The sequence below is a fragment of the Nuphar pumila genome, unplaced genomic scaffold (genome assembly GCF_984573655.1).
Source record: "Nuphar pumila unplaced genomic scaffold, dmNupPumi1.hap1.1 HAP1_SCAFFOLD_877, whole genome shotgun sequence".
Taxonomy (NCBI): domain Eukaryota; kingdom Viridiplantae; phylum Streptophyta; class Magnoliopsida; order Nymphaeales; family Nymphaeaceae; genus Nuphar; species Nuphar pumila.
The window spans coordinates 1981-28469 of NW_028323520.1; the positions used below are offsets into that span (position 1 = coordinate 1981).

General features: G+C 52.5%; 4 protein-coding genes across 4 annotated transcripts; 3 read left to right on the forward strand and 1 right to left on the reverse strand.

Annotated features, from left to right (window-relative positions):
- The first annotated feature begins 1081 nt into the window (after positions 1–1081).
- On the forward strand, positions 1082–5928 carry LOC149809697 (anaphase-promoting complex subunit 2-like). The gene is made up of 8 exons (XM_089994683.1): positions 1082–1362; positions 2316–2451; positions 2849–3014; positions 3764–4010; positions 4429–4554; positions 4731–4932; positions 5062–5184; positions 5668–5928. Exons 1-8 carry the CDS (start codon positions 1082–1084, stop codon positions 5926–5928), a joined length of 1542 nt encoding a protein of 513 aa, XP_089850809.1.
- Positions 5929–6662: 734 nt separating this feature from the next.
- LOC149809698 (caltractin-like) lies at positions 6663–9555 on the forward strand. Its single transcript, XM_089994684.1, is given in 6 exon segments — positions 6663–6810; positions 7434–7507; positions 7607–7749; positions 8272–8343; positions 9211–9323; positions 9326–9555. Coding segments are annotated over 6 exon segments (780 nt in total).
- A 2572-nt stretch (positions 9556–12127) lies between these two features.
- LOC149809699 (uncharacterized) lies at positions 12128–13361 on the forward strand. The gene is made up of 2 exons (XM_089994685.1): positions 12128–12556; positions 12612–13361. The coding sequence occupies exons 1-2, from the start codon at positions 12128–12130 to the stop codon at positions 13359–13361; spliced, it is 1179 nt and encodes a 392-aa protein (XP_089850811.1).
- A 6690-nt stretch (positions 13362–20051) lies between these two features.
- On the reverse strand, positions 20052–23068 carry LOC149809700 (large ribosomal subunit protein uL30y-like). Its single transcript, XM_089994682.1, has 4 exons — positions 22895–23068; positions 22047–22226; positions 21226–21381; positions 20052–20270 (listed from the first exon to the last, which is right to left on the reverse strand). Exons 1-4 carry the CDS (start codon positions 23057–23059, stop codon positions 20052–20054), a joined length of 720 nt encoding a protein of 239 aa, XP_089850808.1. The 5' UTR covers positions 23060–23068.
- Between the last annotated feature and the right edge of the window lie 3421 nt (positions 23069–26489).

Here is a 26489-nt window from a genome sequence, read left to right on the forward strand (position 1 = left end):
AGGTTAGCAGCGAACGCCTGAGAGCCACTGGAGATGTTGCAGCCACAAAATCCTCATAGCCTATTGATGCGAGTCATGGAAATTGTCGAACAGGCATGGCCTGGCGAAATGATTTTGCTGCTGTGGAAAGCTGAGACAAAGTGACAAAGCGGCACGGCTGGCTCACAAGCGTACGGTTCGCGCCCGTTTGCGCCGGTTGCTAGACTCGTGTCCTCTTTTCACGACGCACTGTTGCCAAAGTCCAGGGCAGATGCTCTTATGCATGACACCTGAAATTCAGGAGAGAATTCAGGCTGCAGGGTCACACATGGCGTGCTGATCCTTGCGCCTATCGGATGGCCATGCACGCGCTCTACGACAATCAAACTTGCTACAAGGAATCGCACGCATAATACGTAGGCTGTCTATCCTGAGATAGCTGACGGTGTTTGTGTGCGAAGGAGTCGCGACCGACTCCATCCTTGAGGCGTACATCGCGGCCATGAAGGTACTTCGCAGCATTGACTCATCTGGAAACCTGCTGGAAGCAATTGCAGAGCCTATCAAGGCATACCTGCGCTCTCGCCCGGACACCATTCGCTGCGTTGTCAAAATGTTGACTCAGGACACGGGTGCGTCCAAGCAATCCACTGCCACTCTTTGCATGAATGTGAGGCAGACTCTTATGGCGTGGCGCTGTAAAGTTCTCTTCGGGTGTGACGTTAACGCCGAGAGAAGTACAATGGCGCAGCAAACGGCGTTGACTCTTGCAAAGCTTGGGTAGAACATACAAGCAACTTACCTGGGCGCTTACCCGGGCGCTGACTTCTCTTGGTGTGCGCTCAAGCAATGCTTTCATGTCTGAAATTCATCTGGGATAATGTACACTTTTGGGCCGTCTGAAAAGCGTCAGTCGCGTGCTCCCCCTCAAGCACATATGAGCGGGCTGCATGACATCTCTCTTGAGTTGCCATTGTCCACCTTGCGTCTATTGCACTCCTCTTTGTCAACGAAGACTCCTCATTCAATGACTCGTTGCGTTTTGCCTCCGCACTCTTCATGGAAACCAATGAGGTAAATCTGAAATTCGAGTCCTGCAAACATGCCTTGGATGGTCTATGAAGATGTCGATGTGCATGAGTCTGCAGGTGACAGCAACGGCGAGTCACTTCTCTCGGACATGAGGAACTGCATGGACAGTAGCCTGATGGGGCTGGACTATGACGATTTGGAAGGCGTTGACAACGTCCTGGCGGAAGCCGCTAACTGGCAGCCAGTCACTGTGGAGCTCGATAACGAAACACTCGCAAGCCACACATCCTTTGACATCATCGCCACCCTCGTGGACATCTACGGCGACACAGACTTCGTGAACGAGTACAAGTGCGCCCAGCCATGGCACATGTGCATAAAATGTGCAGGCAACTCATGATGTTGTACAGACATCTCACATCATCTGACATGGGTACATTGGGCTGGGAGCTACATGTATCGAGATTGTAGGGCGGATTGTCACGGGCAGATTTGGTGTGGCACGCCACATCTCTAATTATCCGACTTTTGTGGTATCAACAGCATCACAAAGATCTGTGGCTGGGGCCTGCTGTGAGCTGCTGATTCGCTTACTATTGAACCCACGTCTAATCTTAGTGCGTACAGCAGCATTTCTGCACACTCGTTAGGTCGGTCGGGCGGACATCTTTCTGTCAATGGCGGTGGATTCATGCGCCGCGTGTGCCTGGTTGTTGAGGTGTTTTCAAAACCACTACCGCATCCACATGGACATCGGCAAATTCAAGCACTGTTTGGGGTTCGTTGCACCATGACCCCGGTCCAGTTGTTTGTCCAGTGCTCGTCTCTGATGAGGACAGAGGGACGGCAAATGATGGCCACTGCCTTTGATCCCATGCAACGTGCAGGCCTATCCATGGACGCAGCGTTCAGCCAGACCCTGTAATATGCGGGTCGCGATGCCTGAAATTGCTTAATTTTTGCGGGCAAACTGGGGGTCGAACTCCTGGCGAGTCACTGCATGGACAACGTCCGCTGTTTGAGGGTGTGCCAGGCGCAGCAGGAGCTCAGCACAGTAGGCTGTTGGCATCGTTATCTGATGATGATGATGTATCTTTTAACAACACTACCGCATCCACATGGACATTGGCAACTCTGAGAACAACTTGGGGATGAGTTCTACCATCACCTGAGGAAAGCGTATCTGGACCAGCCTGATTTTACCATAGCCTGACCTGGCATGTCTGCAGGCATTATTTGTTTTTTGGCATGGGCATGAACCGTACCTGGTGTTGTTGGTGAGCGATTCGAATGGTGCGATGCAGGCGCATGCTGGCGAATAAGTTGCTCAAGAAAGCGGATTACCACACAGGTTTTGAGACCCGAACTCTGGAGCTTCTCAAGCTGCGTTTTGCTGAGTCAGAGCTGCATCATTGCGATGTCATGCTCAAAGACATGCAGGTGCGCCTCCGCCTCCGTTGCGCATCGCCAACTCTGTTACTGGCTTCTGCAGGCGTGGGGTCACCACACAAGGGCGTGTAACAGGGTGGGAAAAGGTGTTGTTGCACCAGGCAACAGTGATTGATTTTGCCCTTGCCCAAGGTGCTCTTTGGACGGCAAGAAAGTGCAAGATGATGAGTGTGTTGTGAGCAAGGATGCCTGTTGATGGAGCTGGCTGCTTGTGGTTGTTGGGTCAAGGCCGAGCCACAAATGTCCTTCCCGATACATTGGTATCTGCCGCCCAGCAACCTGGTGTACACACAGTCTCCATTGCAACTTGAAGTCGATTTGATAGCCATTACCCAAATAACAGGATACCTGTGGTCAGGGCTGAGGTTGTGTACTCGATGCGATGCAGGTGAGTCGTAGGCTGAACCTGATGCTTACCGAGCCCAATGGACTCAAAGGCACAGCAGAGGCATCTCACATTGCCACCCTGCAGCACCGCTTGAGGGGGGTCTCCGTCCTCGTGTGCTCCCACCTGTTCTGGCCGCGACTTCCTTCGTACGAAATCACCATTCCAGGTGCGTGCTCTCACCTCCTCAGGCCGCTGCTCAGTGCTTCCCCAGGCATGCCAGAAACCCCCATTTGAGTCCCCGAAATCCATGTGTTTTTCAGGCATCTGGACTCGCAAATTAAAGTGTCTGGCAAAACTTCACCGCTGCTGTTTTCGCACAAAATCACCTTCCCAGATGCTTGCTCTGCCTTACCATTGACAACTCCAGCCTCGAACAGTGGCCTCCGCACTACCCTGGATGGATTGTGACTGATTGGGACTCTGAGGATTCCGTTTGACTCTTGAGCAGTGCGAATGATGGGGACCTGCCCCAGTGTGCGGTGGCTGCAAGATGGATGTCGGTGGTGGCTTTTTTAATAGGGCCACATCTGTGACCATTCCTAGCCCACAGTACGCGTAGATTGCACTATGGTAAATGGGGTCAGTGGCCATGTTAAATTCAAGTAGTACTGCAACGGCCATGGTAAAGAAAGTGTTGAGTTGTCTGGATATGAGATGACAACCCTTTTTATCTCGTACCCAAACAACTCAACCCCTTTAGACGACGTAAGAGATGTATGGTTTATCTGTCTGCAGCATATTCCCAACATATCTGGTGAACCGTTATCTGGTTCCGTGCTCTAAGTCGGAGAACACGAGCTAGGTGAAGTGATCGGACTCCACTATGGCGCGTCCACAATGTGGCGAAAAAAAAAAAGCATAACATGCAACGAAATTGAACGCTGTGCGCTAAACTGCGAGGTGCGTGCGATGCAGCAAGCCTCCAGGACAGCCTAAAGGCGCACTCAGAGATGTTCCACCAGTTAAAGAGCCCCCGAAAGCTCAAGTTCCAGACTGCATTGGGCACCGTGCAGCTGGACCTTACAATCGGGACTTCCGTCATGCATTTTGCGGTCTCCCCAGTCCTCGCAGTCATCATCCTTCAGTTCACTCAGGCGGAAGAGCGTACCGCGTCCTACCTCTCGACCACCTGCAACCTTCCCCTGGAGATTCTTCTACGCAAGTGCGCTCCTTCGAGCCCCCCTCGCGAGTGAATTCTTCATTAAAAACAGGATAGAGAGACCATCCTGGAATAGATGGATATGTAATAATTAAGATCAGATAGTTTGAATTTGACGAACTGAAGTTAACAGCGAGAGCTGACGCTGCCAGCGGTCGAGGCCTTGTTATGAAAGTAAGATGGTATCGAGATAGCAGTTCTTTGTCAATCAACTGCTCGTGTCTGCATGTGCCTGCATCGTGTTGCAGATGCCGTGCAGAGGTTGCCTTGCTCCTGTGGGACATGATGTGCCTGGCCTCCGAATTTGCAAAGACTCGCATCAGGCAGAATGAGACACTGAAACTCTGATGACGCGCTGCCGTTGCTGCCGCCATCGCTGCCTCTGAGGTAGATCGTTGCAAGGACTCCGCACATCCTGCAGGCATATTCGGCAGAGTTTGCAGCAACAGCTTTTCGTTCAAGACCTCATTGCCATGGCTGGTGTCCGCGCATCACAGGCACCATGCCACAACTCGGTGCTTCGGAGTCTCCGAGGCGTGCAAATGGCGTACAGTAATATCCACATGCAGATGATTGTCCAGGTCATAGCACACTACATACACTGTAAAATTACACTTTCTTAAGACAAGCGAAGAGACCAGTATGAATGAGGGAGGAAGTTTCAAACCCTGACGTGTCTGCATGAAAACACTCAATCATCTCGTTGCTGCTTTGCTTTTGCAGAGCGCTGTTCTGGGTGCAACACGGAGCGCTCTCTGAGGCGCGCCTGCCGTCGGGGGAGCTCATGTATCGCCGAAATGAGGTGCTGCCTGACAACATCACCGTCACCGAGTCCGTCATCGTCGCCGATCCTGACGATGAAGACCACGCGCCCACTCGGCCCGCTCATCGCAAGACCACACACGACATGGAGCCCTACTTGCAGGTGCGATCCTCGTCATCAGTGCTCCTCCCAATAGAGCCTCGCATCCTCAGTATTCCACCCAAATAATAGTGGAATGAAAGAAGAAGAAACCGGGGCACTTTTGGGCTTACAGGTCCATCCATCGTGCAGTCTGGCGAGTCAGTTACTGGCCATCATGACAAGGGCATTCTGGCAATCTTTGCGCATAGAGCTGCAAATGCCTATGTCTGTGCAGCAGTACCTCGGCCGATTGGAAAGCATGTATTGGTTGGGGTAACACGGCACTCTTGCGGCCTTGCCCGGCAGCAAGGGAAGAGGCACCAACGGTGTCGCAAGTCAATAATTGGGGCGAGGTGCAGGGGTTTTATCACTTCATATATATATATATATATATATATATATATATATATATATATATATATATATATATATATATATATAGCATGGTCCTATCTAGCAAACAAAGATGTCACTCTGTCTCTGTGAAGAATCCGCCGTCAGCAAACCATCACAGTGCCGTGAAGCGATCCATCTCATCCACACCCATTCCCTCTCATCTGGGCAGGAAGTCACGACTGTAAAAGACGTTAGTTACCTTCGCCTGTCCACTGAGCAGTCATGACAGTGGGCGACAGTCACAGCAGTAGTTACTCTGGACTGGCAACGTGAGCTATAGATGGTGGTGTGGCAGCTTGATTGACTGACGACCACGAGAACATTCTGACCTCTTTTTCATTTGTTTGGTGACTTCCCCAGCTTTCCAACATCGCTGACCTCTTTGGTTGCTGCTTTCAGGTGATCAACAACATTTTGATGAGCGGCCATGCTGTGACCTTGGAGAGGATGCATAAGCTGTTGACTCTTTTTTGCGCCCACCTTGAGCCCAAGTACAACAAGACGGTCGACCAACTGCTTGCCTATCTGGACATCCTTGTAGAGAGAGGACACCTCAAGTGTGAGCGATCAATGTATAGCTTCGCCAAAGAAGGTGCCTCAGCAAAACAGCCTGGGGACTAGGCGCAATACTGCAGGGTAGCATGTCTCATCGGTGGTGGTGACGAGACTGCAAGAAGAAGGCAATCAGCTATTGTTCAATTTTGTTAATATGATGGATGTGTCAATTAGTGCATGCATCGCTCCTGTGGTGAAACATGTTGCGGCCTAATAGGGCCCGATCACACGTGTCAGGATTCAAACCCCTTACGCCCGCCGAATTTGAGTCTGGTTTGTTGATTGAACCCACGACTGACAGTTTGTCGGGGCCAGCTCCAACCACATCCGGCGCTCCGTAGGCCTCAGTAGTTGCCTCCTGTCAGGGATGCTGCATCCTTCCATTAGGCGCGAGATAGATCTGGCTGTCTCGCCGTCTTTTTTGGGCTGGCGTAGTATGTTACTTTATTTCAATCAAAAAGCGGGTGCGGATCATGTTGACGACAGTGCTCAGGATGTGGTCAAGGGTCGATTGAATTGCGTCCAGGATCGAGGGCTCGGCGTCGGGAGGAACGATTCACGCAGAGTCAATAAAGGTTGCATGTGAATCTGAAGAGGAGAACGCATTCGCCTACGTTGGATGTTGAGATAGCTCAGCTGGAGGCCCGACTGCAGTGCTGAATGCGTGAGATACCAGCGCTCGCTGGTATTTGACGGGCAGTCACGAGGCCTTAAGGCTAAGAATGTGCCCTCTCAGTAATAGCAGCATCGGCATTTGACGTAATCGCCGAAATGCTGCGACGCTACGGCACATGCGCGTAATGTCATGCGGAATACGAAAGCGCACGCGCACTACAATTGCATGTAGCACTATACGTGTAGGGATCGGCGCGGCGCATCACGTCCGAGGCTCGGAACTGCATGGGAAGCATGGCTGCGAGACTCCGAAATTCTTTCATCTGACAAACGGTAATGCACATTGGGGACGTTGCTCAAAACCTCAGTGCTGGCTGCGTGCCCGGATCCCAAAACGAAATATCGCGCACGCAACCCTTGAGCAACTTGTCGCTTCAAGATCACCATGCATGCTGTACTTGAATAAATTTTTAATGGCTAGGAATATAACTACAGACTGAAGTACAGTGCATTCTTGCCGCTGCGGCCCTCCATCCCGCCCTCAACTGTCTATCTATCTATGTCAGACTAGCACGCGGCATACATCATTTGGCGAGACAAATCGGTGACAACAACGACAATCTACATCAGAGGCTGAGGGTTTGCCTCACAGCATCTTGTGTTGTCTCTTTCCAATTGCATTCAGGAACTATTCGTGCTTCGGCTGTGAAGCATCCATCACTATGGTGTGTTCCTCTTGAGTTTGAACTTGAGCCTCGCGTCTCGTCTTGAAAAAGGTCGCCGTTGCAGGACTGTGTTATTATAACATTGAATTTATGTCCATTGGGGAGCTTGCACATTGATTTGTTGCTCTGAGCACTTGTATGCTGAGACGTTGGATTTATGCTCCCTGTCAGTGTGTCCGCGGAATCCGTGCTGATGGCATTCACCTTATTCTCTTCTATCATATGCACAAGATAATTTCTTGCTATCCAACCATCGTGATGCACATAGCTTCATCCTTGCTGGAGCGGGGCTTTCGCCCGCGTTTGTGAGCAACTTCAGCAGCGCACGTGGAGCTAGTCTGACGTGCTAGTCGCCTCAACGTAGGCATATTTTGTGAGCAACTGCTCTTTACACCTGCCTCTAGCCGTGTACCGTGCGTTTTGTCCGTTTTCCTCCTGACCGCAAACAAGATGTGCTGCAGTCAAGCGCAAGGGCAAAGCTCGGAGCTAGGCGGGACAAAGGGAATCGGTCCACTGGACTGACAGAAGAGCAGAAGCAGGAGATTAGGTACGAATTGCATTTGTGGAACGCTTGATGTTGTGTCGTGCAACCACTGTCAATGCTTCAAACACGTCTTTCGCACGGAGCACTGTGCTGCCGATACTCAGCTTGCATAATGTCGCGCTCGAGAGATGTAATACGTTCAATGTTCCCTTCTTCTGCTCGTGATGTTGGGATGTCCGTTTGCGGACAGGGGTTTAGTTGATGGGCAGTACGAATGCCCTTTGCTGGCTGCCACAGCGATGCTCCGTACTGTTTGTTCGAAAATTATGTCAGAAAGTACTGTTCCTTCACAGTAAAATGTCATTCTGGCTCGTTCGACTCAACTGCTCATATAATTCTTGGACGACGTGTAGTGGCACTTTGACAAAATAGACGGATACACAAAGGCCCAGCAGCAGCCCGAGGCTGCAAGTTTACGTGTCGCATACACTGGAGCCCTGCCTCACTTTTCTTCCTTGCTTGCGTCCACTCCGCCCCTGTGGCGGAAGTTAATGGTGTATGTCAAGTTTTGAAAGTGTGGTGCAGAGAAGCTTTCGACCTCTTTGACACGGATGGATCCGGGACGATTGATGCCAAGGAGTTGAAAGTCGCGATGAGGTGCGATACTTGAATGCGACACTGAGGTGTTGGTTTTCCTCGAAGCACGGCCTGCATATTTTTCAAATTCAACTGTCGCGTGATGTTCTACCAGCTTCGAAGCGCGCTCGCTCCAGGAGAACTGCTATTAGTAGAACGGCATGGTTTGCATGAAAGCACGTTTGTTATTTCTTGAAGGTGACATCCTGGTCCCTTGAACTTCAGAGCTGCTCAGGTAAGCTGTGCAGCTTTCTTTTCAGGGCGTTTGCAATAGCAAATTCGAGGTTTCGCCAGTCACGGATGGTCTGTTTATGTTGGCTGGCCGCGTTTCACTTCAGGACGTGCCTTCTTGTTTGATGACGAGCTGCTTTCATCATGTCGAGTGCTTTCCAGTAGCACAGGCTGGCCCTGCATTGTCCACTGTTGAATGTGAATTGCTCCTTCACTATCCCTATTGCTTTGAAGCTGATTGATTAACATGCATATCATGGTTTGCGAATTGGGGCATGCGATTTGCCGCTCCCCTCGATCACCTCTGCTTGTGAGTGCTCATATGCAAGCGTCCAGAAACATGCATAAGGATCAGTCATATACAACATTTGAGGAGGTATGCCCCAGCGCAGAGGCCGGTTTCCGAGGCAAACGAAGATCATGTGACCTGCAGGAATAACATCGTGCAGCAGTTCCTCCACAGGCGAAGGTCCTTGCTTGCAGCAATGCATTGGGTGGATAATTACTATGTCGTGGATGTCGATCCATTGTTTTTCAAAGGTTTCATGTGAGAGTGGTGCATCAAAACAACAAAAATTACTGCCCCTGGCGAGTGGGCTATGTTTTATCTTGCGCCTGATGTGAGAGAATGGTACATCACTGAATCGATGCATGCAGGGCGCTTGGCTTTGAGCCCAAGAAGGATGAGATCAAGAAGATGATCAGCGACATTGACAAGGATGGCTCTGGTACCATCGACTTTGAGGAGTTCCTCTCCATGATGACCGCCAAGATGGTGAGCGTGATTCACGGGAAGAGATCATGAAGGCATTCCGATTGTTTGACGACGACGAGACTGGCAAGATCTCGTTCAAAAACTTGAAGCGAGTGGCCAAGGAGCTTGGAGAGAACATGACTGATGAGGAGCTCATGGAGATGATCGAGGAGGCAGACAGAGATGGTGACGGTGAAGTTAACGAGGAGGAGTTTTTCAGAATCATGAAGAAGACTTCGCTCTTCTAGACAAGGTGCAAAGATACCATGGGACGGGGCATTGACGCCTGCATGCCGGCCCTCGACGGATGCTGGTGGCAAGTTTTGCGTGAATTACATAGCGAAGCAATCAGAGATGTGAAAGAGGGAGTCGACCAAAGCTGGCACTGTGTGAAGTGTCGTATTTTGGTGGATCACCTGCCATGTGACTTTAGTTCCAAAGCGAACCAGTAATTTCCTGATCAACAACATATGATCCTTTGTAAAAAGCTGTCTTTTCCTTTGCCAAGGCAGCTCTGCTGCTTGTGCGGGCTCAGCTGTTTTAAACAGTTCTAGTAGTTCCTCGATACTACCGTAGTAAATTAAACATATGGTTGAGAAAATGAGGGGCGTTACGGCATTACATTATTAAACAACCGTCAATTAGGTTGAAGTCCAAAACATTACGCGTTTCAATTTATTAAACAACCGTTCATACGGTTGAGGAAATGACTGGCGCCGCAGGCGATTTTTTTTTCAAGGTACAGCAATTTGACGATCACATCCATCACCACAGGCTCTGCATAGGGGTGGTACGGCGCCCAGCCTTAGAACTAGAAGGCTTGCTCGGATTGCCCTTTCGGTTGCATGCTCCGCCAAGGGGCACAGCTGGACCGACCGCTTTAGCCAGACGGATTGCGCTTGCGTTGTTCGCAGCCGCGTAAGCATGAACATTGCCAACATTGCTCATGCTGACGTTGGCGCTTACGTTGGTGGAGCCCGTCACCGATACGTTCACAGTCAAGGAACCGCCTCGAGGGTTTGGCAGCTGCAGCCTTCTTGGCTTTGGGTCGTTGCGCGTCTTGTCTGCGTCTAATATCTTTCTCAAACAAGTAATCATCAATGCGATTCCATTCTCGCTCATCATGTTCGGCTTTTTCAGCAGTTGTCATGTCCTTCACCTTCTTGAAACACAGCAATGACTGCCTTTGCTTGCGTGAACCGGCCCCATGCTGGGGTAGACGGTGCGTGACAGTGCATGTTGACAAAATGGTGGTTTCTGCAAGGTAAGATGGGCCCTTATATGCTTACATTCATGACAGAGTTCGTTCTGGTGTCGGGCTTCGAATAGGCCAGGGTACACAGGGTGCCGCAGGCCTTAAGAAACTTCTGGACAGAGTTACCCGTTACATCCAACATTTATTAAACAACCGTTCACAAGGTTTTTATTCCCCCAATCATTACGCGCTACCAATATAATAAACGCCAAGGAAGGTTGTCCGGCCCAGCGTTACGCGTTACGAACCATATGTTTAATTTACTACGGTAATAGTATCGAAGAAAGACTAGAATTGGACTATTCGCAACAATACAGATAAAAAACAAAATAGTCTTCTTGCTGCGGGGCTGATGTCTCACTGCTTCTGCCAGAATTGTTGGTGTTGTGACATGGGTGAGCTGTGAAAATCAATACTTTCGTTCGTTTAACGTGAATACCAGATCGTCATGTGTGGCTGTACTGGTGAGAGTCTGGTCAATGGCTGTACACCTGTGTGCCCTGCGTTGCGAAAAGGGCAAGCAAGCACATTGCTGAGGCATGCACGGTGATTCTGTGCTTTGGAAATGGACCATGTCGCCCTCGCACCCCACTGATGCACAGGGCTGTGTAGCTCCCCTTGAACTGCGCTTTAAGCTGATAATATCTGTTCATCAAAATTAACAGTTGCATACCATTCAATGCGCATCCAGGTGCCGCTGTCATGCCTTCGCAACTCCCGACTGTGCCAGCCCCGGCTCGAATGCCGCGGGCCGCCCCCCCGCCGCCGCCGACGCCGATGCCGATCAATGCGCTGCCCACGCCAATTGCTGCCGGCCCCAGTGCTGGAACGTCCGTCAGGCAGCAACAGCGCCGCGCGTCACCAGCGCCATTGACGCGCGGACGTGGCCGACCGCCGAGCACACCGGCCGCACGCTCACGCACGGGCGCTTTGCGCGCCGTCAACCACCAAACGCCAGCCCGCCGCCCTACCGCGCGTATAATAATTCCGCAAACAGTGCCGACGGCCGTCCGCACGCAGTGGAGCCGCACCTTTGCGTGCGCAGTCAGGAACGTCAACGACAATGTCGAGCGCGCTGACGACTCTCGCTCGTCCGTGGAGGTCTGCGCTGCTTTGGATGTCCTCGCGGACCTTACGCGACGTGCGCTGGCGGACAGCCGCGGGTCACACGGGCGCAATCGGCGCGCACTGGCCCGCATGGCACGCATACAGGCGGGCGAAGCCCTTGAGGACGAGGACGATGACGAGGTCACGGATGAGCGAGAGGTGGCTATCCCGCGTGTTCGGCGCCGCAAGCTGTCAGCCGAACAAATCATGGCGTTGCGTATGGAACGCATGCTCGCACTGGGCAGTGTGACTCGCGCCGCACGCGTGCTGGCGTCAGCGCCCCTGGCTGATACCCGTCTGCCTGAGGTCATCGCGGCCCTGCGCGAGAAACATCCATTCGCTGAGCCCCCGGCCCCGCTGGAGGACAACACTCCGCCGCTTCGCGTTGACGAGGACACTTTCAAGCGCGCTCTGGAGCGACTCAAGGCCAAACGCGGCTCGGCAGGTGGCCCACCGGCATGACGTACGAGCACGTGCTAGCTGCGGTGAAAGGCTCATCCGAGGCCTTCGATGCCACCCTAAAATTCATCAACCACATGCTTGCGGGCAAACTCCCTCGCCATCCGTCGCTGCTAGACTCGTCCCTCGTGGGCTTGCAAAAGCCCGACGGTGGGGCAAGGCCCATTGCGATAGGAGAAGTGCTATACCGCCTCGCAGGCTTATGCGCAATGACCGCGTGCGAGAAACTTGGTCGTTCACTTGCGCCTCTCCAGCTCGCGGTGGGCGTTTCTGGAGGAGTAGAGGCCCTTGCACACGCCGTCCGCTCAGCGCTGGCGTCCGACTCCGAGGCGGCATTACTGACCGTTGACATGGCAAACGCCTTCAATACAGTTGACCGGTCGGCGCTCTTCAAGGCGGTACAGAAAACACGTGCCCTCGTTGTTGGCGTACGTTCAGTGGTCGTACGGCGCCCCTACAAACCTGCATGTTATTGGAGCGCAGGCGGGCACTCCTCCGATTCAGTCATGCATGGGGGTGCGCCAAGGCGACACATTGGCCATGCTGCTCTTTGCCCTTGTGTTGCAACCGATCCTGGAGCGCACCTCAGCAGTGGCGCCCACCGTCGCCACAATGGCGATCGCCGACGACATCAGCCTGGTTGGCAAAGTGGACGCGCTGCGTGCCGCGTTTCTCGCGCTCACAGGGGCGCAAGGGGTTGCGAGCGTTGGCTTGCGCGTGCAGCCGCTCAAGTGTGCGCTCACCGCGGGCCCCTCACCGGCAATTGCGGCGCTGGCGGCAGATCTGGGCATCATGCATTGCCCGGAGGGAATCACGGTATGCGGCACGCCGATCGGCACGGACAGGTACGAGGCAGCGACCCTGGACGCCCGCGCGGACTCCGTTATCGCACAGATTCACAAACTCAGGGCCTTGCCGGTCAGTCTTCAGGCACACTTTGCCTTGCTCCGATCCTCCCTGTCCCTTCGCATGGCGCACCTCATGCGCACGATGCCGTGGGGCTCCCTGCAACACAGCGTTGCGCGAGTGGAGGAAGCCATTACAGCGGCCGCTGTTGCGCTTTTTCAGGTGCCTGTAACTGGAGCGCGGTCGGTGAGTGCGATTCAACAGCTCAAACTCCCCTTGAGGCACGGCGGATTTGGGCTGCGCGACGCAACGTCGCTTGTCGCAGACGCGGCGCTGGTGGCGGGGGCCTCCAAAGCGCAAGCGGTTATGAAGGAAGGCCCTTCATAACCGCTTGCGCTATGGAGGAAGGCCCGGATGCATGCAAGCCTTTCTCGAGTGTGACAAGGCCGGGGTTGTTGACCGCTTGGCAACGTGTATTTGATGATGCATCCGAGGCATGCAAATGGGACCAGAGCGCGCGTGACCTGCCAACCGAGTTTGTTGAAGCGGAGCTGCCCGGGGTTCAGAAGTCCGTGTCACGCCTCGTTGGCGATCGCTTGGGCGCGGCCTTCCTCGAAGCTTGCGACACTACCACCGTAGACGGTCGGCGCGCGGCGGCGCGTATCCGCAGTGCGTCCTGTGGACCTGCATCTGCGTGGCTAACTGCGCTGCCCACCGCGCCCACTTTGCGCCTTAGCAATGGAGAATTCCTTGCAGCGGGGCGTCACCTGCTCGGTCTAGGGGTGACAACGGCGGTGGATGTTCTGCCTTGCCACTGCACCGCCGGCGACTCCACGACGCCGGACCATGCTCTCTCGTGCAACCGCAATGCAGGTGAGGCATCGATGCGCCATAACTACTGGGTTTCGGCCTGGCGCCATGCCATCCACCGTGCGGACTGCGCGTCTAGCGTGGAACCGCAATACAGCAGCCTTGCAGCTGCGGGGGCGCAGGGGGCTGCTGGTCTTCGTCGCGGGGATATTTTGACTGTCTGGCCTGACGGCCGCGTCCGCGTCATGGACTGCGTTGTTACGCACCCGGTGGCCGCATCGTTTGTTCGCGATGCCGCAGAGGTTGCCGGATCCGCGGCAGCGAAGGCGGAGCTGCGGAAGCAACGAGCCCTCGAGGAGTTTGGGGAGGGCTCCGCTTACGACTTCATCCCACTCGCCGTGGAGTCGTTTGGCCGCATGGGCTCCGCCGCCTCGCGTTTCCTTTCGGAGCTTGGCGACTTGGCGGCAGGGGGGGGGAACCGGGTGTCCAGGGCTGCCTTCGTACGTGGCGTCCGTCGGGAGCTCAGCTGTGCTCTGTGCAAGGGCAACGCGCGCATGTACTACAAGTCCCTCTCTCGTATCGCCGTGAACGTCGGCTCGGACTTCCATGCAGGGTGTGATGCACCGCAGGAAGATCCCGGCGTAGCTTAGGTTGCTGGTTTTCTTGTGTGTTTTGTCTTAGTTTGTGACGTTGTTTTCAGTGTTAGTTTCTGTGTTTTTTCCTGTTTTGCCAGCCCTGTCGCTTGTAACACAGTTGCATACCATACTATATTCCGCTATACAGAGGAGAAACTACCACAGCCGAAGCCGCAATAACCACCAAGACATACGCGTTCGAAAATTCAAAGCCAAGAACGGCCGCACAACAGCACAAAACTACCATACTCAAGGGGCACCAGAACGAATGTGGCACAACCGACTTGGCTGGGAGTCAAGTACGGTTGCGCGCAAAGGCGAAGTATGGCAGAACCATGCTCCGCCAACCGTTCTCAGCGATGCGCTCCTCACGAGGCAGTCTCCAGAGCGCCGTCAAGGAAGGGAAAATACCAAGGCGGGAGGGAGGAAAACAGAAAGGGAAAACCAAGATCATCATCGGACTTTCACCGTATTCACTTGGTAAAAAACCCAGGGAAAAAACCACCCTCCCGCCAAGGAAAAAACCTTTGTCTTCAACCGCAACGCCAAACCTGCACATCGCCCAAAGAGTAACCGGTAACACAGAAACCCAGGCTGAAAAAGCGAACGTCGACGGCAAGCGGGAGTGTGTCACCGCCAACAAAAGGACGAGAGGCCGCGAGAGCCGCAGGGGTCGCAAGAGCCACGGGAGCCGCAGGGGTCACGTTTGAGCCACAAGAGCTGCAAGAACCACATGGGCAACACAGGCCACAAGAACCGCAAGAGCCCTAAGAGCAGCGGGCGCCACCAGAGCGCAGCAACTAGAGGGCGCGACAGCGGCAAGAAGAAGCAAGACAAGTTCAAGTCCCGTACTATATTAGACATTCGGAGAGTCACGCGTCACACTGGGCAAAAGTTCCTTACCGTGTCGACAATTATATTGTGTCACGCGTCACGCATGCCGAAAAATTCCTTACGGACGGAGAAATAATAAATGTCACGCGTGACGCTGACCCAAAAAAACTTCCAAGGTGCCTGCGGCACCCTGTACCCTCGCCTACTCATGGCAAGCTGCATATGCAAGCCAGGATGAAAACTGTCATGAATGTAAGCATATAATAGCCTACTGAACTTGCGGAACTCACCATTGTTTCAAAATGCGCTGTCACGTACCGTCTGCCCCGTCTGGGGCCGGTTCAGGCAACCAAAGTCATTGCTGTGTTTCAAGAAGGTGAAGGGCATGACAGCTGTTGAAAAAGCCGCACATGATGCAAACACGCAAGCGCCACCCGTCGGGCCAGTGTTGTCGGCCCAGCTAAGGCCCTTGGAGCCCTTTGTGCGAAAGCCAAGGCCCTTGGTGTGACAGCCAAGGCACGGGGCGTGGCTCAAAGCAGGGCACAAGCCGGGCGCAAGGCGCGGGACTACCCAGCAGGCTATGACCCGACCAAGGCTTCAACGTCCAAGTTCACGGGTCAACGCCTGCTAACTGGGCGGTACCGGTAGTGGTGTAGGATAGGACATTGCAATATTGCCATTGATGGGCTCCGATATGGGGGTGATGATAGCCGTACCTGGCTTGCACATGGGGTATGACGATACATTTGAGCATGATTGCACCTGAACCCTCTTGCAATGGCAAATGCTTGCTCATCACAAATGTACCTCCAAACAAATTTCGCCTGCGGCGCTGCTGATTTCAATCTCCTTACTGACGGAGAAATAATGAATGTGACACGTCACGCTCCGAAAAAAAGTTCCAAATGTCTAATATAGTACGGTATCGAAGCTTGCGACACTACCACCGCAGACGGTCGGCGCGCGGCGGCGCGTATCCGCAGTGCGTCCTTTGGACCTGCATCTGCATGGCTAACTGCGCTGCCCACCGCGCCCACTTTGCGCCTTAGCAATGGAGAATTCTTTGCAGCGGGGCGTCACCTGCTCGGTCTAGGGGTGACAACGGCGGTGGATGTTCCGCCTTGCCATTGCACCGCCGGCGACTCCACGACGCCGGACCACGCTCTCTCGTGCAACCGCAATGCAGGTGAGGCATCGATGCGCCATAACTACTGGGTTTCGGCCTGGCGCCATGCCATCCACCGTGCGGGCTGCGCGTCTAGCGTGGAACCGCAATACAGCAGCCTTGCAGCTGCGGGGGCGCAGGGGGCTGCTGGTCTTCGTCGCGGGGATATTTTGACTGTCTGGCCTGACGGCCGCGTCCGCGTCATGAACTGCGTTGTTACGCACCCAGTGGCCGCGTCGTTTGTTCGCGATGCCGCAGAGGTTGCCGGATCCGCGGCGGCGAAGGCGGAGCTGCGGAAGCAACGAGCCTTCGAGGAGTTTGGGGAGGGCTCCGCTTACGACTTCATCCCACTCGCCGTGGAGCCGTTTGGCCGCATGGGCTCCGCCGCCTCGCGTTTCCTTTCGGAGCTTGGCGACTTGGCGGCAGGGGGGGGGAACCGGGTGTGCAAGGCTGCCTTCGTACGTGGCGTCCGTCGGGAGCTCAGCTGTGCTTTGTGCAAGGGCAACGCGCGCATGTACTACAAGTCCCTCTCTCGTATCGCCGTGAACGTCGGCTCGGACTTCCATGCAGGGTGTGATGCACCGCAGGAAGATCCGGGCGTGACTTAGGTTGCTGGTTTTCTTGTGTGTTTTGTCTTAGCTTGTGACATTGCTTTCAGTGTTAGTTTCTGTGTTTTTTCCTGTTTTGCCAGCCCTGTCGCTTGTAAAGTACGGTATCAGTTCCTTATCAAATCCTTTACAAAGCCTGTGTCTAGTGAGACATCAGGCCGCCCTGCCTTTGGCTCAAGTTCTGTGATGAGGAACCCACGTTCATGGCAATTGGCCAAAGCTTTTAAATAAAATTAGGGGGCATGTGTTATGTGAAGACGTCGCTCAGAAGCAGATGAGTCAGCCTTGATATTGCCAGATAGTCAGCATCGGAGGTCCAGGGTCGGTGGTTCGGTCCCGAGAGGGATGCCTGGAGGCAGACATATAATCCAGAATATTTCAGAACAGGGGATCTTCTCCTGACAGTGACAATTCAGCTGCTTGGTCCCATTGCACGACAGCAATATCAAGGTTTCCGTCATAGTGTGGTACAGTTGTAAGAACCCGTTCTACTCTTCGATGTGCAACTGTAACAGCATGTGCCCGAATCATCAGCCTCGCAGCTAGGTTGCCACGATGCAACGCCACCAGCATGTTCCATGCCTTATCCGAGCACCGCGGCGTTCGCAGCGTGTACCATCGAACGGGGCGCAGCTCAAGTTTGGTGTGTGTGACTACGTGCCCAGATTGGCAGCGCATACGAGCCTGCTTTGCACACGACGCTAGGGATGCCAATCCGCATTATGAACATCTGATCTATCACACTCAGCCATAGAATGCTGCTATCTCACCGCTTTGTCCATGCAAGCTATCGTGCACCCTGGTGTACGCAGGCCTGCTGGCACTGGATAAGATAGCCTAAGGTTGCTCGATGACAGAAGCTATCAACGTAAAGCAAGGCTTTGCAAACAGGGGCACTAACCCAATCTTCAAAGTACACTGCGCCCAGGCTGCCCGGTGAGGGAAACAGCACGCTTCAAAGGGGAGGCTCAATGCGGGCAGCGAAGCCTGTATGAATGTCCATAACAGCATCATATCAGCATGCAATGCCGTTATACCATCTCTGTGAGGGAAGTACACCACACTGGTCAGGCAGGAGAAGCTGTTAGCCATTTGTTGATGTCATTAATTCCAGCGTGACAGCAAATGCAAGCTTTCTCTGCATATCGTCTTGCCATTGCAGTCCCTGCCCATCGCTCCATCAGAAAGTGTGCCTCTGAATGTTGATTTGCCTTGCAGCTTGCTGTTATTGCTCGCTCATCATCTTCGCCCATTGCAGGCTTTGCGCCTTGCGAATGCTGCCTTGTCCTTCCAGTACAGCTGCAATGGGTGCATACTGTCAGCCCCAGCCGGGTCGTCAAAGCGTGTGCCATTTTTCTCTTAGAATGGACAGCAGGGGCAGCGGCTCGCCCGGTATGGACTTTCTTGGATATCATCACTTTGTTTTCAAACACCCGATGGTGGGTGACAACGAGCGGGCGTGAGGTACGCACATGTTGCTCTGCTCATGTTTGTTATTTATTTATGCACATGTTGCTCTGGATTGAGTGTCTATCAGTGTCTACCAGAATGTGGTCCCCAACCAGGCTAAGGAGTTTGATGGCTTACAGGCGGTGACCGCGGCTTTGATCTCCCTCACGCCATTTTTGGTAGTGAGTTCAGGTTTTACAGACAAGGAGAGAGCACCGTTGGATGGACCTTCGGAGAACCAGCAGAATGAATCCCAGAATCACCTATACCCTGGACCAGGTGAACGCACGTGCTGACCGGGTGGTTGCACCAAAAACAATGCAAGACAGGAGCAGAGCCACACCTCCTCCTCCTCCGTCAGTCCGCTGACGACGGTTTTTACTTGCTTGCCATACGTAGACGTCTTCTCGTCTCCTCCCGACGCATCCGTAGCACTATACTCACCATTATCGACGGAGCTGCTTGATTGGCGAGTTTGGGAGACTCTTGAGCCCGTGCTCACTCGCTCATCACGCTCAGGATTCCTTCCATTCTACAAGCGCAGGTTGTGTTGTTTCTCATCCTTGTCTTTGAGATGTGTTCGTTAGCTCTTCAAGATATGATGTATATCTTGCCGTAAGTCTATTAAGACACATCACCAAGTAACGGCACTGGCCTTCCAAGAGTTCTGCGCCGGGAATGTCCGAAACGAAATGGCCTCTGGACAAAAAGGCTGAAATTTTTCATTTTATACCTATGAAATCGCGACGTTTATCCGCTGTCCCTAAGCTGATGAGTTCTCCCATCGACTATGTAGGGAACGATTTAGAATTGGCCCTGGAAACAGAGATAGCGCACGAAACGACCAGAAACTATGAAGACATGAAATATAAGTCATCTGAATCGATTCTTACCAGCAGCCCCAGAGATTTCTTGTGTAATTGAATTGTGGTACGCCACAATTCATTCGTCTATCGTAGCTAAATCATCATGAGGAGTTTTGCACCCGCTTGTAGTACAATCAGTGCGTCGGGCACGATGCCAGGAGAAAATCAAGAGTGATGGACACATTGTTTGCGTTCATGAAAGAACTAACCAGCAGGGATTCAGTGTTGATATACCAAGCATACAATCGGGCATCCAGGCAGCGCACCATTGTGCAGTCAAATCCCAACGTTCACGCGAAGACACCTGTCGTACCCTGACAACTTTCGCGGTGGAATGTGATACATGAAGTAGAATGGCCCCAACCCGATATAAATGAACTACTGATCGTATAACGACTTTATTAACGTGACCTCGGCTGACACGACTATCAATGGAAACTTGTGCCTTTCCGGAATTGCAGAAAATGAGCGGGATGGGACAGCCCACACCACCTGGTGAGCAATCAAGGCCGACACTCACAAATAGCCTGTCTGCGTGTCGGCCTTTGATGTGATAGCTGGCGTCGAGGCAACCAGAGCCCGATGTTCAAACCAAATGAGAATGTTGCGCTCTTGATATCCATGCTACGAATGCAGCATCCGTTAGACCGGCAGCGTTACACCACGACGAGTATCATGCACGGGACACTAACTACATCTGCCTTCAACGCCTAGTTCATCCTGCGGATCAGAGCGTTGATCTGCTCCTCGCGGTTTCCGGCATGGCCACCCTCAATATAGTGCTTGCGCTTCTTGGACATGCCACCCTTGGCGCATGAGAGCTGGAAGGGCCACAGGAAGTTGTTGGCCTCCTTGAAATGAGGGCCCACAGTGTAGATCTCATGGATGAGGTCCTCAATGCAGATGATGCCATACTTACCGAGGGCTCCCTGCACGACAAGACGCCCAGCTGTCGATACCCGCACCAACGACTTGAAATGTAGCCAGGTAATACCTATTGTGACTGAGACAAGCTTGTTCCACATGCAAAACTAGGTACATAATATGCATGGCTCTGCATCAGTTAGGGCGGGGCATAGCCAACAGCATGCGCTAGGTAACAGGGCAACTTGCAATGTGTTTCCGGTTGCAAGAGACGATGCAAGATCAATCTCGTTATACATGTCTTACCATGTGCGCCTGCCCTTGCAATAAGCTGCAACAATTTCTACAAAAGCCGTTGATGCAAGTTCATTTGTGGCTTCCCTCAAACACACATGCACATGCCGACAGCGTGCAGGTAATTGAAGCTGAGTGAACATATTCACGCAAATCCCATGGATCATCCAGCACGTGCAACGACTGTAACTTCCATTTGCTAGTCCAATGCATGCCAAATAATTCTGCTGTGGCAGTCCAGAACTTGTCCAAGTCATCGCAGGTCAACAAATTCCAACTAGTACTTGGATGCGACCACCAGGACAGATGGATGCGACAGTCAAGTGAAAAGACAGGGTCAACGTAACATGCCCCCATCGCAGTGTCAAGAAAGGACCGCCACGCTTCAGGCATCCATTGGACTAGCAAATGGCCGAGGGTGCAAAGATGAGCGAGCCACCGTAACCCATCACGATGGAAGGCACCTCGTACACAAAGTATCGGAAACAGGACTTTCATACTCGCCAAGTCCAGTGCCTACTTCCACCAGGGTGATGTTAAGTGTTGCCCGTAGCACGCTTCACCAAGCATAAAGCTGGAACGCTACGGCTACTAGAATATCTGTCCTGAAGTGCACTACCTTCCAGCCCAATCTGCACCTTCGACAAAGCACAATTTGGGTGCATACGGTATGATCCTCATCCTGTTTTCATAAATATAACATGATCCAAAGCAGCAGGTGCACACCTCGATGATGGAGTTGTCTGTGAGTGCAATGCGGTCCTTGCCCACCTTTCCGTAGCCACGCTTGTAAATGAGCTCGCGAACTGACTTGAGGTTGGGGTATCCAAACGAGATGTAGGGCTCCACCCGAGTAAGCATGTTCATCGAGGCTTTGTTGACCTGTACACCACAAGAGCAGGCTGACAATCTTTCGCACCTCTGGGAGTGCAAGCCAACATGAGGCACACCCGCAAAGAACAAAGGGCTCCAGGCTGCATCCGGAAGGGAGCATGTGACTCAAGATAAGTACCAGCAATAAAATGCATTGAGTGTCCCTTGTGTCGTCGTTCCCATGGTGCGATCTTGCAGTAACAAGAGAACATGGCTTTGGTCGCTCTAGGTAACCCTACTGGCCCAATGAATCAGTAATGATTGGCAGTTGGTGGCATCAACCACGCAATGTTCGCCGATGAAAAAGCCTTGCAAGACAGGCTCCACCTTGGCCATCTTGATGGTGGTCACTCGCAACCTCCTTCTCCAGCAGGTTGACGAGATTCTACGGAAGACAAACTCAAAATCATCTACTGCATCAGCCTTATCATCGGTTGGAAACCAGTCAACCCCATCCTGTATCGTGCAAACAAGAAACACCACCAGGACGTTTGTGTCATCAGTCCATGCGTGAGCAAAGCGATTGCTCTTCATACATACGCACATGACATACAGAACAGGAATGCAACACATTGCCCATCAGCGACCAGTGCTTGAAGCACAGATTGTGCCGGCATGGCATGTAACATGAACCTGCCACAGATCCAGGTCATTGCGGGTTACATGAGGCTTACCTTGATGAAGACACCGTTGTTGATTTGCCGAAGACGAAGCAACTGAAGGATCTTGCGGGTCTTAGGGTGCATGTCGTTGATACCGCGGATGCGGACAACAAAAGCAAGCTTGGACTCAGCCTCCACATAGAAGCCACCAACCTTCTTGGCTTCACGCTTCAAGCGGATCAAGTCTGCCTCCTGCGAAGAGGCGACGGGCTGATAAAGCTGGTATTCTGGGTAAGACCACAGAAGATGCTGCCTGTGCATGGCCATTTGCTTCTGGAAAGCTTGGCCCTGGCTGCAACGAGCGAGTCCCAGTGTCCACCAAGAATCGCAAGCCCGCACTTTACGCGAACGTTACTGCTCATGAAAGGGACGGAGACAGGAAATCCGACATCAATTGGAGGTGGCGTGTTACGACGGACTTGCAGCAAGAGGGCTGTTGCGATATGCTTCGGTGTGGGCGTGAGCTGAGGCAGATAAGTGAATTCTCAAGGCTCCAATTTATTGAATACCAGACGAACATCGTCCCCTGCTGTCCGCGCTTGCACGGATGCTTGCATTCAACGCTGCTGACAGGACACCAGCGAAAGTCCCTTCCTTACCAAGCCAGACACACCCTTGACAAATACGACAAAGTAGATAGAAAATGCTTGATTAAGCTTGGCTGCAGCGAGGGTTCGTAGGTTTGCATGCCAAAGGTCCGCAAACGGCACAAACACAACCACAAGCGCAGCCATGGCGCCTCTATTATGTCGTTCTTGTCACATTGTTTATTCCATTCATGGCAGCGCAACAGGCCATCCACGGCCTCCTTGTGCATGCATGGGCACATGCTGGACATAGGAAAGTTGTGCTGAACACACCTGCGACCGGTACTCCTTAACGTACGCCTCTGCCCTCTTGAAAATCACCTTGCGGTTTTCCTTGGACTTCACTTTTGCCGCAGCAGCTGCTGAAGCCTTGGCTGTCGCCCAGGCTTCATCCCGCTGGCGCTTCTTCAGCAAAGTCTCAGGAACAGCGCCTGCCATCTTCAGCGCTTGTTCAGAAAACAAAAGAGAGAGAGAAAATTGTGAGATGCTGCAACTATACAGGCCTGCTGATCTGAAGACCTGCAGCAACGACAATGTGCACGCCGCGTTAGTGACTGGGAGGGGGTTCGGCCCCCCGTTAACGCGCTTCTTCACGCTCTGTGTGAAGCAACACAGCGCAATGCTCAAAAGATGCACAGTTGACTCGCCTGATAAGCTAGCTGGTCTACATGAACATCATGCTCATCAGCCCCGAGTTCACAGGTCTAGCGAGAGCTGCGTGAGCATTGGTGCTTGCATTGGAACCCAGCTCATGCTCATACTTTGCTCACTTTTGGTATGGCGAATCCATTATAGTCATTGCAGTGTGGGGGCTGCTTCTGTCGATGTGGTCGTATACAAGTTCGAGTGTCACATAAAGAGAGGGCCTTCAGCAGCGTCCTCGGAGTCTCAATCCTTCTCCCTGACCTTCACCCAGCATGGAACCATGCTATTGCAGTTGTACAGGCAATGGCAAGTCCCGTAGAATCGAAGACAGGCCACCCTCAGGGGCACTCAATAAGTTGACACTACACAAAAGCAGACGAAAGCAGACTCACAAACTTAGGAAGGTCAAGATATTCTTGGCCTGCTGTTACCAATGAGGTCAATCTCAAATGCTGTGGTGTTCAGCATTTGTGATGAGCGCATTTACAACCACCACTTAACATTGTTGGCCTTTTTGCAATCATGCAACAAACCATGTAGCCATTTCATATAGCATGGCCGAAGATCCAATGAGTATGACTTGATAGCCCACGGATTTTCTTTATCTTGAGGTACGCCCCCCACCAGGCGGGCATTGAACCGGACGAGAAGACGACAAGCATGTCTCGCTTCAACGGGGGGGGTGCAGCACCCCCCAAAACGTGAACCTTTAAGGAGAGCGACAGGATTCGGCACTGTATAACTGTAGCGATTTGTTCACCGTTAGCAGTAAAAAAAGCAGGGTAGCTTCCAGCTGCCGGTGAGCTGTGGGTTTGCTATTACTGTGCACAAGTCTCAAGGGGTGACGTTGTCACGTGCTTGAGTTGACCCTAGCAACATGTGGGATGAGCGGGTACACTGCCCTTGCCCGCATCACTGCATTCACGCAATGTGGCACTTGCCAGCATCTTTCAACATGAAGGGGAAGGCAATGGCGCCACAAGTCGGAGAATTCATGAAGAACACGGCCGCATTCTATGCTTTGCCTGTTTTTCCAAAGGAAAAGGGGGCCAGGCAAAAAGTGCAAAAGTGGCGGGACTCTGATTTTGGGGAGGGATTCCGCGGTCTAGGAAGGGCCTTCCTAAGAGCCAAGGCATCATGGCCATCCTGGACATGCGGCAACTCGTCGGGTGGGCGGCGACACAGGTTTTGAGACAGCCAGAGCTGCTCTTGCACCTTAACTAGTCAGAGTCTCAGTAGCAGTGTTGTCCCAGCATGGAGCTCGACCCCCGGTTTCTGTCCCAAAAATTGCAAGTATGTGCAGGCGTCTGAACCCAAAAACCACTCTGCCTGGCGAAAGACTGGGGGCAGGCTTGGGCCAGGTTTCCAGTGAGCCCCCACAGGCCATGCAGGATGAGATTAACGGACCCTCAATGGTCGTTCCTGGCAACCCCCATCCCTTGCGATTCACATGCCACGCCTATCAGCTGCTCACTTGTATCCGGTGTGATGTGAAACTCGTGGAGGTGTAAACAAAATGCAAACATTGAACGTTCCCAAGAGCGCAGATATGCAACCGCGGGCGTCGCAGGTCGTACCTTTAGGTACATTTAGGCACCTCTGGTACTTCACTTCAAGTATGGTACATGCAATTGTGTGCTGACTGTATTGTAGAACGGTGCAACATTATAAGTGAAAAACAATGTTTGTTGGAATATGACCGATTGACGTTCCTTTCAACACCGTTGCAATGATACCCATTGCTGACTGGGCCGCCAAGTGCCCCTATTCTGAGGTGGCGTAATGTATATCACCCGCGCTTCACGACAAGCGTCCGTGGGCTCACAATCTTACCGTCCCTGGTGTGAAGGCACTGACATTATGATACCTCCTTTGTTCAGTAGCCATATAATGAGCGCTGGTACATTGTAAGAATCAGTTGGTTTACCACATTGTATCATCGTATTTGAAAGCACCACACAAAGACGAGATTGCAAACCCCAAGGATAACTCTGGCTCGCGCTGCGTTCCTACGTCCCCACAGAAGTCACTGCATTTCTCAAGACTCGATAAGTCCACATTAGAAAGAGCACGCTCGTGCAAGGCTCTTTCTGATGACTTATCACGAGCATGGAGGTATATGTACAGGTATTAAGATGCTTTCAGTGCTTGGTCTCGCGAACGAATGAATACTGCACAAACTGTATGCTGCCCGTCTGTTTGCCTGTTTCAACACCTGGCTGGTGGCGGGCGTACCATATTTGTTTTTTTGCTGCAGAAATGGTTGTCAATACAATCGAGCATTGCATCGACATCACGATAGATGTGCTGGTATCCCGGATGTATACAAAAAACTGACAGTTCGCACCCAGTTTGATGCACACATCTAAGACGAGACCACATTTCTGGCTTGCAGCACCTTACTGTACCTAGATGATAAATAGATCTCAATCTGAAGTTGTCGCCCATCGCTTTGGGCACCTCCCAACATGGTCCGCAAGGACAGCAATTAATCGAGACGCCCTAGCGATTTACTGGCTGGAGCCTAATTACTCTGACCTGACATGTCTTGCGTGCCAGAATTGGCAACCTGTTGACAGCTGATGGCATGCCACCAACACTGTTTCAGCGAGATACAACCACTCGAGGACAATGCCAATGCACAGATGTTGTCTCCCAGGAAAGTCATGGCCGGCACCTCGATTGCTAAACCCTACCCCCCTTGGTGGAAGGTGCTATTTCTTCTATGCACAGCCATCCCCTGGTTTTCAGACAGGGACACTCTTCGTTCAAATACCAAACGTTGCCTGGAAGGGGCATCTCTCCCAAGAGCATGGGCAGGAGGCTCAGCCAACTAAGAAACCAAACAATTAACACGCCAGGGACCCCCGTTCATCGGAATGCATGTACAAATCAATAAATTTTATGAACAATGTACAGTATGGTTGACGTGCAAGTGTATACTCGGGAGGACATGCAAAACCCTAGGTTCGATAGGCAAGATCGGCATGCCTGTTACCATAAGCTGCTCGAGCGAAAACTATCAGCATCCGTCATCTACAGACTTCACGTGCCTTGTAATAGCAATGGCCTTCTCGAAACTATGTGGTTCCATGCAAAGAAACATGACACACCAGCATGCGATGTGCGTATCTTGGAACAGGCCATTTGCGTAATGGTATGCGGGGCGATGCATGCCTTCATACTCGTTTGTGTGTTTGCTCACGTCAAAATAGGTCCTCAA

What these genes read in the sequence shown, in the direction of transcription:
- LOC149809697 (XM_089994683.1), top strand. Translation starts at nt 1,082, where the DNA reads ATGCCTTGGATGGTCTATGAAGATGTCGATGTGCATGAGTCTGCAGGT. An exon ending in GTACGAAATCACCATTCCAG is followed by an intron (nt 3,015 to 3,763) that starts GTGCGTGCTCTC and finishes CGTGCGATGCAG; the next exon opens with CAAGCCTCCAGGACAGCCTA. An exon ending in CTGGAGATTCTTCTACGCAA is followed by an intron (nt 4,011 to 4,428) that starts GTGCGCTCCTTC and finishes CACATCCTGCAG; the next exon opens with GCATATTCGGCAGAGTTTGC.
- LOC149809699 (XM_089994685.1), top strand. Translation starts at nt 12,128, where the DNA reads ATGACGTACGAGCACGTGCTAGCTGCGGTGAAAGGCTCATCCGAGGCC. An exon ending in CACGTGCCCTCGTTGTTGGC is followed by an intron (nt 12,557 to 12,611) that starts GTACGTTCAGTG and finishes ATTGGAGCGCAG; the next exon opens with GCGGGCACTCCTCCGATTCA.
- LOC149809700 (XM_089994682.1), bottom strand. Translation starts at nt 23,059, where the DNA reads ATGGCAGGCGCTGTTCCTGAGACTTTGCTGAAGAAGCGCCAGCGGGAT. An exon ending in TTAAGGAGTACCGGTCGCAG is followed by an intron (nt 22,227 to 22,894) that starts GTGTGTTCAGCA and finishes GCCTCTTCGCAG; the next exon opens with GAGGCAGACTTGATCCGCTT. An exon ending in CAGACAACTCCATCATCGAG is followed by an intron (nt 20,271 to 21,225) that starts GTGTGCACCTGC and finishes CTTGTCGTGCAG; the next exon opens with GGAGCCCTCGGTAAGTATGG.